The following is a 12,905-nucleotide window of genomic DNA, read 5'->3' as shown; positions in this document are numbered from 1 at the left end:
ACGGTACTGGGACTTAAAGTTTCTATTAAAATACAATATTATTGCCATTAAATTATATCATTACTTTTTATTTTATATGAGCTTGATAATCTCCTTAGTAAAAAGCTCAGATTTTCTACCCATTTCTTTAAAGGTATTTGACCAAACATTATTTTCTGAAAATAAATGTTTAGATGAGCTCTATGTTTCTTTCTGAGAATAGTTTAAGGAAATAAAGCTTACTACTACTATAAGAAAAAGCCCTATTTGAAGTCCAACATGTGGACTAAGTCCAACTTATTTACTCTTATCAGTTGGGTTTCCCTGTCATTGATTTGATTTTTTTTCTTTTATGATTTGATGTGTTATAGTCCAGTTTTGAATGATGAATTTTATGTCCAGAAATATCCTCTGGAATACATATTTCTGTGTTTAATTCTGTAGTGTCTGTCATCAGGAGGAATAGGCAAGAAGTTTAGATTCAGAGGGGTGCCATGTTGGTAATTTGGCTCACATTGCATGGGGAGAATAATCTCTCTCCTAAAATGAAGCACGAGGATAAGTAATAACTTTTTATGCATGATAAGCATCAAAAATATGAACCTGCTGGTCTTTGCTTTTCATTTTTCTTTACCTTTCTCTTTCAGTGTGAACCTCCTGCAGTGTGCACACGATGTGATCAATAACTCAATAACTTTTTTCATGCAGTAATTATCTCCATGTGATATTATCTGAACACTGTTTTTCTTTATTACTCAAAAGATGCAGGAGATATTTATATAACCAGCTGATCCCATTTTGGATAAAGGTGCTTTGTGACAGCAGGGGAAATAGTTTATTTTAAATAGCCTTTTAAAATAAATGCTCTATGAAAAGCTTTTGCAGTTAACTTTTACTTAGCTTGAGAAGGTGATTACCAAAAGGATTTAGTTCTAAAACTTGTACTTTATAGATTTTACAGTATGATAGTCTTGCTTTTCTAACCTTTTTTTTTTTTTAATTGAGATGGAGTTTCACTCTTGTTGCCCAGGCTGGAGTGCAATGGTGCAATCTCAGCTCATCGCAACCTCTGCAAGTAGCTGGGATTACAGGCATGCGCCACCATACTCAGCTAATTTTGTATTTTTAGTAGAGACAGGGTTTCTCCATGTTGGTCATGCTGGTCTCGAACTTCTGACTTCAGGTGATCTACCTGCCTCAGCCTCCCGAAGTGCTGGGATTACACACATGAGCCACCGTGCCCAGCCTTTCTTTCTAACTTCTAATAAACACAGTTTAAGTTAAAATATTGAACTATTTAACATAACCATAACTTTTTTCTGATTCCTGTTAATAAGGATATATTTACCAAGATATGAGCTAAACACATACAAGTTTTGCCATCTCTGAACATCTCACAGAGATTCTCATTCTAGGTAGAGATCCTACAAGAATCCCGGATGATGATCCCAGATTGCCAGCGCAGGTTGGAAGCCGCATATTTGGATCTTCAACAGATATTAGTAAGTAAAGACTTCAGTGTCATATGTTAAAAAAAATTTTTTTTCAATCCAATACATGGAAAGCCAAAAGTTTAAATATTTAACACTGAGAACTAGTCGGCAGTATTTCTTGTTCACTTGCCCTTTATACCACTATATTTTAAAATAATTAATGGAGTTTAAATTGTGTTTTGAATTATGCCTCCAGTAAAAGTATTGTTTTCTAGCATGTTTGTTCAATTCATTAAAATTTAGCTAAATTTATTTAAGTTATGATAGTACCAGTATTGTCCAGCAAGGTCTTGATTATTTGGTTTTCATACATAAAGATCTTTTGAGACATTGAGGATGAGTTGACTGATTAAAATTTTAAAAGATCTAATGTTTCAAAAGAATTTGGGCTCTTAATAAAAGGATCTGGAATTCTTTCACATTCAAACCTAAATCAGTTTGAGAGAGGGGGAAAAAACTGGTAATCTAGGTAGTCCCCTCATAATAACTTGGAGCTGAATAACACTTATACTTGCTGGTATAAATGCCTTATGATACAGAAGGTAAATAAAGCAGGAAATAATAACTGTTAAAATACTGAGATAGGAAGCATCATTTGTATTTCTTAACAGTTTAAATGCTTTTTTCTCTCATGAATCTAGTAGCTGAGAAAGTAATAGAAATTGCTTGAAAAAAATAATGTCGGCCACCGGGCGCGGTGGCTGACGCCTGTAATCCCAGCCATTTGGGAGGCCGAGGCGGGCGGATCACGAGGTCAGGAGTTGAAGACCAGCCTGACCAACATGGTGAAATCCCATCTCTACTAAAAAAATACCAAAATAATAATAATGTCTTTGGATGATATATTTGTGTGTGAGGATGTATTCAACAATATCTCTGCCCTCAAAGAGCTTATATTTACTAACAGAGAACAAAGATGTGTTTAAGGTGTAACATGGAAGTTTAAGAAATTCTTACCTATAGTTTGAGCTAAGCAAATTCTCAGTCCTTTTGCTTTCAGTTTGCATATTAAATACACACATACTTTATTTCCTCTACTCTGTTTGTATATCTCCATCTTTTATTGACCTGACATAAATTGCTAACCATAGATAGCTTCATGTAAAAATCAAACAAAATTTCCTGTGTAATTTAGATGATATTATTTCATTTTTCTGTTATCATTACAATATATTAGTAAAAGTTGCCTGTATATCAGTATTATGGAAAAACTCAATCTTTAAATATCAGAAAATGAAAGATGTATTTTGTTTCCTTTAGTGTAGGGTATGTAATACTCATTAGCAAGCAAGCAATTCATTTGTTGAATTCAGAGATTATATTTAACTCTGTTGTGACATTGAAAGCCTTCTTTGTCATTGGGAATAGTTGGTGGATTATTTTGGCCTGAATGCTGTCATGTATGGAATATGTTAGCAAATCTTGCTTTTTACTTTTCTCTTTCGTATGATAATGATGGGTCAACAAAATGAGAATAAACTTTTCTGAGGTTTTTATTTAATTTACTTAATGCTGGTAGCTTTAGAAGGCTGTGTTATTCACTTATTATATGAGAATATATACAGTGAAGCAAAAGCACCAGTTTTTTCTTCCTTTCCTTGTAAAGAAGGAGCAGAATGTGGGAAACCTGTGGAATTACAGTATGTTTAGATGAGGCTTGGGATTTTTTACTTTTAATTTTTTAGTTATTTACAGTAATGGTTTGTAATATTTGAGTAAAAAAGTACTGAATCTTGAAAAGGATAAACTTAATTTTTATTGTATTTCATTTTAGGAATGTGAAAAAGACTTGGAAGAAACTGAGGAATATAAAGAAGCACGTTTAGTACTGGATTCAGTGAAGTTAGAAGCCTGAAACTTTTCTTGTATGGGGTGGTTTTTGCATTGAATCCTGGGGTCCATTTTACAATCCATTATTTTTGACCACTGCTGTGTGTTCAAGTAGTGTAAGAATGTGATTGTTTTTATCTGGTTACGTATGTATTTCTTTGTCTAATTTAATATGTCAAATAAATGAGTACATCTAATAAAATTGTTTATTTTGTACTTTACAAAATTTTTAAATTAACCTTTTATCATTAAACCACGTAGACTTTATGACAGAGAACTATAATCTGTTAGGTTCTATTTAAACTCTACGTATTTTGCTTTGTAAGCATAGATTGAGTTTTAAAAAATAGGATACCAGTTTTTCAAATAACAATCCAAATTTTAGTTGGGTATAGTGGTACATGCCTGTATTCCCAACTACTGGGGAGGCTGAGGTGGGAGGATTGCTTGAGCCCAGTAATATGAGGGTGCAGTAAGGTATGATTATGCCATTGTACTCCAGCCTAGGGAACATAGCAGGACCCTATCTCTAAAAGATTGAATTATAAGCAGTTTATTTGGAATAGAATACGGCTGATACAAAAGGAAGAACTCTCTTTGGGGAAGGTCTCACATAAGGCCTTCACAGTGAAAGTCTAACATTTCCATTACTGTAAATGAATGAGAAACATTTAAATCTTTTTCCAGGACAGATTCACACAGAAAACACCCAACCGTTTAGATCTTCAAATAAGATTCTTATGAACAATGAAGAGTTGAATGGTATTTTGAAACAATAATGGCTATTGCCAGTGAAGTGATGCTGGCAAATATTTAAAGGCTCTTCAGAATAGGAGGGAAATTTCTGATTGGTAGCTTTTGCTGATTTCTGTGGTATAAATACTCCGACTGTGACCAATTTCAAACTACTAATACGACATCACTGAACACAGAGTTATGAATATTTGGGCCAGCTCCACCACAATTTGGCTGTAGCCCAGTCTTGATTATCTAGATTGACTCGGGGGGAAAAAGTATCAGTTTGTCAGAAAGCATTTTTCTGGTACAATTGTGACCCTGTTACCCAATCATTTCAGTTTATTTTCCAAAAATACAAGACAACTAATTTAGATTTTTTATATGTCCAGAAAATGTGCGTGAGCCTTATATCACCAGCCTAATGGGCATTGATAAAAGGAACCAAATATCTATGTATAGCATTTAAATTTGAAAGTCAAAATTGGAGAAAAACAACACTTGAATTTGTGCTGCATTAAATACTTACAGTGTTAGTATGGTTGGTATGATTTTGGAAGTTGCAGATAATCACTAGAAATATTAACATATTTATTGAATACATCCAAAGATCAGAAAAGAGGAAAATAATTGTTTTTCCTAAATTATTCCTAAAGGTTCTGTTGTTATAAAGCACAGATTATATCACTTATAAAATAAACTTTTGCCAGGTGCGATGGCTCACGCCTGTAATCCCAGCACTTTGGGAGGCCAAGGCAAGTGGATTACCTGAGGTCAGGAGTTCAAGACCAGCCTGACCAACATGGTGAAACCCTGTCTCTACTAAAAAGTACAAAAATTTGCTGGGCATGATGGCAGGCGCCTGTAATCCCAGCTACTTGGGGGGCTGAGGCAGGAGAATTGCTTGAACCCAGGAGGCGGAGGTTGCAATGAGCCAAGATTGTGCCATTGCACTCCAGCCTGGGCGACAGAGCAAGACTCTGTCTCAAAAAATAAATAAATAAATAAATTTATTTACACATGCCAAAAATTACTTCTTCAGAGAATAACATATACCAGAAGCATTTCTAAATTGGAATGTCATCCCAAAACATATTACATGCCATTTTAAAAGTATTTGAGGTGGGAAAAGGAAAAGCCGAGAAAATAAAAAGTAACTAATTATAGTGTAAAATGTGATATTAAGGTTTAGTATTAGAGGTTTGAACACCAAGAGAATTAGATTATTTTGTGGTTGTTATCAAGCACCAGAGCAATAGATAGGCTTGGGAAGGGGTGAGGGATGGGAGGGAGCACTAATATTTAGTTTTCCAAGTAGTAGTTCATATACAGAAACTATTTTGGTATTTTTTTTAATGTATAGCATCTCTCTATGTATATAGATAGATTAGATAGATATAGATATAGATATATATAGTAAATGGTTTCTTGACCAATTAAAGCTTAACGAGAACAAATACTAAAGTATATATAGATTCATACGTATAAGTTTTGCAGCAAGGACCCAAATCATGGTTACTAAAAAAATTACTTTGTTGCCAAAAAGCTTAGAAAAGAAGAAATCAATAATAAGGTAAATGAAAAAAATACATATCTTTATTGGCCAAACGTGGTGGCTCACACCTGTAATCCTAGCACTTTGGGAGGCCAAGGTGGGCAGATCACCTGAGGTCATGAGTTATGACCTGCTGGCCAACATGGTGAAACCCCGTGTCAACTAAATATACAAAAAATTAGCCAGGCATGGAGGCACGTGCCTGTAATCCCAGCCACCCGGGAGGCTGAGATAGGAGAATCTCTGGAATCTGGGAATAGAGGCTGCAGTGAGCCGAGATTGCGTCACTGCACTGCCACCTGGGTGACAGAGCAAGACTTTGTCTCAAAAAAAAAGAAGAAAAAGAAATATATCTTTAGAGAATTCCTGTCTCAACTATAGATTTTATACTGGATCACTCTCCAAGTATTAATGAGAAGCACAAGAGGCTCAACATTCTGTTAAGACTTTATTTCTGGGAATTTTTCATACATTCCACTTAGGTTTTCATGGCCATCAATAAGTATATTAAAATATGAGCAACTGTAATCAATTCAGCATCTTGTTTTTAAGTTGTTATTTAAACTCTTATATCTGTGTAATAATAGGTAGAAATTGCTAACTAATTTTGCCTCTTTTTCTTCCTGCCCCAATACCTGAGCCCTCAACCAATACAGTAGTTGTCCGGTAAACATTTGTAGATTGAATGAAAAACAAGAACATATTTGACCTCTGGAAATGAGAGAATGCCAAGGATTCCATCACATTGCAAACACATTTAATACAGTGCCTTTCCCACTGTTTTGACTGCAAACCACAATACGAAACACATTTTCCATTGTGACCCAGAGCATATATATGAATGTGTGTATGTATACAATATGTGTTCTTACTATGTACAACTACCTGCTATATTGGGTGGTGAAAAACACACCCAAATACAATCATATAAAATTATTCTATTTGTGAAAATTTTACACACACACAGAGACATACAAACTTCTTAGATCAGTTGTCTCAGTGAACATGTGCAAAGTCATACACATTGCAGGTATATAGTGTCATGGTAAAGTGTAACCACTTAGCATTTGTAATATGCCCCGAGTCCTTGCACAGACAAATATAAAGGCTTCCATAGGGAACACAGGCAAAACAAAGGCATACAAGTGACAGATCCAAGTAGTGAACCTAACATCTGTATTTTTCTCTACAGCAAAGGTCACATCATTTTTAAGTAAGAATATGCATAGGACAAAGAAAGATACAAGGTATGGAATCAGTAGAGTGATCAAGTCCAGGCTGGTTTTAATGCCAGTAAGAACATTCCCAAGTCCTAGCATCTTTACTTGTACATTCTTGACTAATGGGTAGATCAGTCCTAGTAAATCAAAATACCCCCTCAGTGGTCCTGGACAGGGACTTTCTGTCTGGGCTTTTGGGACATTTATATTTCTGGATGAGCATCAACATCCCAAGAACTAGGTTGTCTTTCTTTTCTCATGTTTTGTACCATGTTAAGTTATATGAATCTCTGGGGGGAATGAAACTTGTGGGGAGGGGAGAGAAGGCACACTGCTAAAATAAGCACACGTTTATTTTATGAGTAATGAGAACTAGCTAAAACAATATATTGTAATGTTTGTTTAACATTTCTCAACTTTCTGGTCAGCAACATTCAAAGCCTGATATTTTAAAATTGCCTTTATACCTGTACCTGTGCACTGGATCACTTCCAGATTGAGCAGTCAAACCTGTTTAATCCAAATCACTTTGCAAACTTCATTACATTACTTGGGTTTTTAAAAATCCTATCAAATTTAATAAGGACATATCCTACAGCTAGTTATCACTTAAATCTTATTATTTGGTCATTTAGACAGACCAAGGATAGATTAATCCTTTCTTTGATGGCATTAAGGCCTTTAAATGTCAGTGTAAACTTGATGAGTACGTGGGAGCCATTGCTGTGAGGCATTTGGTATTAAAGGGTTAATCAGATCATTTAGTCCCTGAAGCACCTTTGAGTGCTTTAGCTGGAAAGAAATTGAATGGTTTGGAAATGCTATACTATAAGACAAGTTATAAGTATTATTGTACTTGAAATTTTCAAGAGTGCTTCATAAAAATCTACATTGCCTCTCCACTATTCATCTTACTACTCTTACAATATGAGAGGGATTTGCTCATGTATTGGACTGTTGCACAGAAAGGTTATAATTAATCTGTGTTACAGTAGATCTGTACCTTTCTTATATTTTGTGCTTTCTCCTGGCTGCTGGATAGTTGACAAGGTGCTTTCAAAATCTTGGAGGAAAATATTTGTAATATGTCACAAGAAGTTAAGGTTTTCAGTGCACAAGAGCTCTTTCAAATGAATTAAAAACCTTCAGTATAAAAAGTAAACAAAGGATAGAAACACAGTTCACAGAAGAAGAAATACAAATGGATGGTTTTTAAAAATATTCCACTCCAGTAGTAATCATACTCAGACTTTAAAAATAATAAAGCAAACTTTTTAAAGATAATGAATACCTCTCGTCTAGGTGTGATAAAGTACTAGCCAATGAGCTTAGATAAGAAGATGAAATGATAAATAAATATTGGAAAAGAGACATCATTTTCATTATATGCAGATAAGCTGTGCACCAGGAAAGCACCAGAGTCATCTGTGAAATAATCAGAAGCAATGAGGAAATTGAAATGAGTACTTACATGATATGTAAAACTGTTATGGGTTGAATTATGTCACCCAAAAAGGTATATTGAAGTCCTAACCCCCAATACCTCAGGATGGAACCCTATTTGGAAACAGGTCCTTGCAGAAATAGTTAAGGTCTTAGCTTACTAGAGTAGGATGGGCCTTTAACCCAGTATGACTGATGTATGAATAAGAAGACACTGAAGACATGGTGAGAAGGCCTATGACAACAGAGTTCATGCATCCACAAGCCAAGGACCACCAATGTGACACTAGAACCTAAGAGAAAGGCAGGGAACAGTTTCTCCCCCAAGAGCCTTTGAGAGCATGGCCTTGCAGACCCCTTGATTTTGGCTTCTAGCCTCTAGAAATGTGAGATAATAGTTTGTGGTACCTTGTTACAGCAGTCCTAGAAAACAAATACATAGAACCCAAAAGCTTTTCTGTATGCCAGCAGTAGCCAAATATAATTGAAAAAAGGGTGGCCAGTGAGAGTCAAAAATACATTTAAAAAGAATGACTTGTACTCTATGTAGAGAGTTAATATTGTGAAAATGTGAATTCTCCCTATGTTAATCTGTAAATTCAATGAAATAAAGTACAGAAGGGCTTTGGCAGAGGGGAGAATTTGAGGAAATGGTTCTAAAATCCAATTAAAAAAAACTTTTTTAACAGGCAAGAATGGCTGGGGGTGGATCTGAAAAAGAATAGTGATAAGAGCTAGTAAAACTGCTCACTAGTAAAAGTAGTTAAGTTACAATAATTGAATGTACGGTAAAAGAAGAGAAGATCAAAGAGAATAGAGTCCAGAAGCAAACCCAAATTTATATAAATATAAATTTAGTATATGATAAACACTATTTCACATCGTTGGGGAAAAGATAGATCATTCAATAACTGGCTAGCCACTGGGGGAAAAAGATGGAGCTGGATCTCTATTTCACCTCTCACACCAAAATGCATCTCAAATGAGTCAAAAATTTCAGTATAAAATGGAAAAGAATTAAAATGTAGAAGAAAACACTAGTGAATCTAATAGACTAACAATTTTTAAGTAGATATGCAATGAGGGTATAGGGAAATGGAAAATGTAACACACTGTTAATGAGAATATTTTAAAGATGGCAATTCTCCACAAATTAACATATATTTGTAATACAAGAAGTATGAAACCTGTAAAGAGGAAAATAAGCGGTGAGACTGTTCAAGAATTGAGACAGAGTCTCCCTCTGCAGCCCAGGCTGGAGGGCAGTGGTGCGATCTCAGCTCACTGCAACCTCCACCTCCTGGGTCCCAGTTCAAGCAATATTCCCGCCTCAGCCTCCCAAGTAGCTAGGATTACAGGTGTGCACCACCATGCCCAGCTAATTTTCATATTTTTAGTAGAGACGGGGTTTCACCATGTTGGCCAGGCTGGTCTTGAACTCCTGACCTTGTGATCCGCCCACCTCGGCCTCCCAAAGTGCTGGGATTACAGGCGTGAGCCACTGTGCCCGGCCAAGAAAATCTTAAAAATGGAGAATTGGTGAGGGAGAAAGAGGATAAATGTAGGAGACATTGCAGTTGGATATTTGAAATTTAAGACTCCTGCATGTAAAACAGTGAAACTGGCATGAGATTGAACTGTCAGAATAAAGTAGAAAACCCACACCATACCCGAATATATATCAATACATAAATATCTGATAGAGGTGGCATCTTAAGTTTGTGGTAAAAGGATGGTTAATTCCCATCCCAATTAATAGAAAAGTCAGTTCTTGAGAAAAATAAAAATAGATTTCTGTCTCATCTCACACAATAAAATAAAGCTTAAATAGATTAAAGAATTTATGCAACAAATATTTCTCAAACCTTTTATTAGCTAGGCATTATTCTGGTCCTAGGACGCAGTGGTGAGCAAGACAGATAAAGATCTCTGCTAGTAAGGAGCATACAACTCATAGAGATTGATAATAAATAAGCCAGAAAATATCGGAGGCATGTTCTGTGCATAAAATGAAAACAAGGTGGTGTGATAGAGAACAATCAGATGTTGAGGGAAGGCCTCTCTGAAGAGATACTTCAGCTAGGCCCTGATTCAGAACCTCAACAGAGAGAAGTGTATTTATCACAAGCTAAAGAAAAGCTACTGTTAGGCCTCAGACAAGACAAGTCTAGGTGAGTTCAAAGAAAGGAGACCAGTGAGGCTAGAGTTAAGTGAATGATGGGGAAAGTAGTACATGAATTTTTAGGACTTTGTAAACGAAGGAAAGCAATTAAGGTTCTATTCTAATGAGAAGCCACAGATTTTAAGCAAGAGAGTGACATGGTTTAATTACAGCATTGTTTAAAGATCTCGTTGCTCTTAGAAACTGAGTCATAGGGGGCAAAAGTGAGAGCAGAGAAAGGCTGCTATAATAGTACAAAGTTAAATGTAAGAAATAAAACATAAAAAAAAATTTTACTTAAGATTTAATCTGCAAATGGAAAATCAATTTCTAAAAATATAAAGATTACATTTTGTTGAACAAGAAATTGTGAATGTATTTTTCAAAATAGAACTAACTAAATTACATGACAAACATCAGACTAGGATAAAAGATTAAGGATTTTAGAAGATAATTAATATTTTTAATATATTAGAAAAGGCCAGGCATGGTGCCTCGCACCCATAAACCCAACACTTTGGGAGGCCAAGGCAGGAAGATTGCTTGAGCCCAGGAGTTTGAGGCCAACCTGGACAACATAGTGAGATCCCATCTCTATTAAATATATATGTGAAGATAGATCAGTTACTTTTGATTTGGCCATCCCCTTCTCTGTAGCCAAAGTTATATCTAGTTCTTTTTATTGGGAAATTTTAGGAAAAACTCACTGAATTCTTCTCAAATCTTTTTCCTTTTTTAATAATCTCAAAAGACATGAGTCTTCCATTTTTGTCCTCCAGTGCCTCACTAAACATCACTGACACACACTGTCCACACCTGTCCTCATTCCCTTTCATCTGCCAGTACACACAAATCTTAGGGAGCCTTATGGTTCCTGTTTTGTAGTCTGAAGGGAGTAACACAGTAAGGCCAATTGGATACAAGTAAAAGCACATCAGCTGATACTACATAGTGCTTCACATGTCTGCATGTGCCTGAGCCATCATGGAGAACAGTTGAGTATATAGCAATTAAGAGCCCTGATTCTGGAGCAAAACAGCTTGCGTTCAAATCTGCTTAGCTGTATGACTTCATGATTCAGCAAGTTACTTAATTTCCAAAATAAAACCTGCTGGTAAAGCCAAGCCAGAAAAAAAACCCATCAGAGAATGAATGCTTTTAATAAATTTAAAAAGCTCTAACCACCCAACCTGGATCAAGAAAGCAGGCACAACTGCTCCTGCTTCCACCACTGGCAACCAACTCTGGTGAGATAAGTATCCCAGGGCATGGGTATCTACCAAGAGGAAGTGAGGGGGGCGCTTGAAATGGAATTTTCAACTAATTATCATGGGAGCAAACTGAACATTCTGAAAGCAGCTGATACCTGCCAGAGGATGGATTGAGTGAAAAAATGCAGAGAAAAATTAAAGGCAGTTTTAGAAATAAGTCCACTTGGCCAGGTGTGGTGGCTTACGCCTGTAATCCCAGCACTTTGGGAGGCCAAGGCGGTCAGATCACGAGGTTAGGAGTTTGAGACCAGCCTGGCCAAGATGGTGAAACCCCCATGTCTACTAAAAATACACAAAATTAGCTGGGCGTGGTAGCACGAGCCTATAGTCCCAGCTACTCAGGAGGCTGAGGCAAGAGAATCGCTTGAACCCAGGAAGTGGAAGTTGCAGTGAGCCAAGATCATATCACTGCACTCCAGCCTGGGCAACAGCCTGAGACCTCATCTCAAAAAAAAAAAAAAAAAAAAAAGAAAAGAAAAGAAATAAGTCTCCTTATTTAAAAATCTCTTTAAAAAGTAAACAAAAATAATGTTACAGGTGAGTAAGAAAAGGCAAACATCCCATTAGGGAAAAAAAGAGCAAATAACATGAATAGTCAATATGTAAAAGGAGGAGTACAAATTACCAGCAAATATATGAATGTTTATGGTCAACCTCATAAATAAGTAAAGAAATGTAAATTTGAACAATGAGATTCCCCTACCTTCCAGTCAATTTGACAAGGAATTTTTAAACTTCTTGTACAAACATGGGAAATTTGGGGTAACAGACACTTCAGTACACTGTGGTAGAAGTAGAAATAAGCAATAAGAATATAATGCCTTGCTGGGCATAGTGGCTGACACCTGTAATCCCAACACTTTGGGAGGCCAAAGCAGGCAGATCACTTGGGGCCAGGAGTTCAAGACCAGCCTGACCAACATGGTGAAACCTCATCTCTACTAAAAATACAAAAATCAGCCAGGCATGGTGGCAGGCACCTGTAGTCTCAGCTACGTGGGAGGCTGAGGCAAGAGAATTGCTTGAACCGGGACCCGGGAGGAAGAGGTTGCAGTGAGGCGACATGGCGCCACTGCACTCCAGCCTGGGCAACAGAGTAAGACTTTGTTTCAAAAAAATAAAAATAATGCCATAAAAATGTGCATTCCCTAAAACCATTAGGTGTAATACTGCTGACAAACTATACTAACGGTTTAGGCTGATAAGAGCTAAACTCTC

The 12,905-nt window shown here is 36.3% G+C and overlaps 1 protein-coding gene across 1 annotated transcript in view; it reads left to right on the top strand.

Moving 5' to 3' along the window:
- Nucleotides 1-3,504, top strand: part of TBCA (tubulin folding cofactor A) — a 71,532-nt gene extending 68,028 nt beyond the window's left edge. The window contains exons 3-4 of the mRNA XM_033179937.1: nucleotides 1,395-1,481; nucleotides 3,247-3,504. Of these exons, the coding sequence (XP_033035828.1) occupies nucleotides 1,395-1,481; nucleotides 3,247-3,327 (168 nt within the window). The 3' untranslated portion in view covers nucleotides 3,328-3,504. The remainder of the gene's footprint in view (nucleotides 1-1,394; nucleotides 1,482-3,246) is intronic.
- The last annotated feature ends 9,401 nt before the right edge of the window (nucleotides 3,505-12,905 follow it).

The sequence above is a fragment of the Trachypithecus francoisi genome, unplaced genomic scaffold, assembly GCF_009764315.1.
Source record: "Trachypithecus francoisi isolate TF-2019V2 unplaced genomic scaffold, Tfra_2.0 Lachesis_group2, whole genome shotgun sequence".
Lineage (NCBI taxonomy): Eukaryota > Metazoa > Chordata > Mammalia > Primates > Cercopithecidae > Trachypithecus > Trachypithecus francoisi.
The sequence above is the reverse complement of the archived record's forward strand: the minus strand, read 5'-3'. Positions and strand labels throughout refer to the sequence as shown.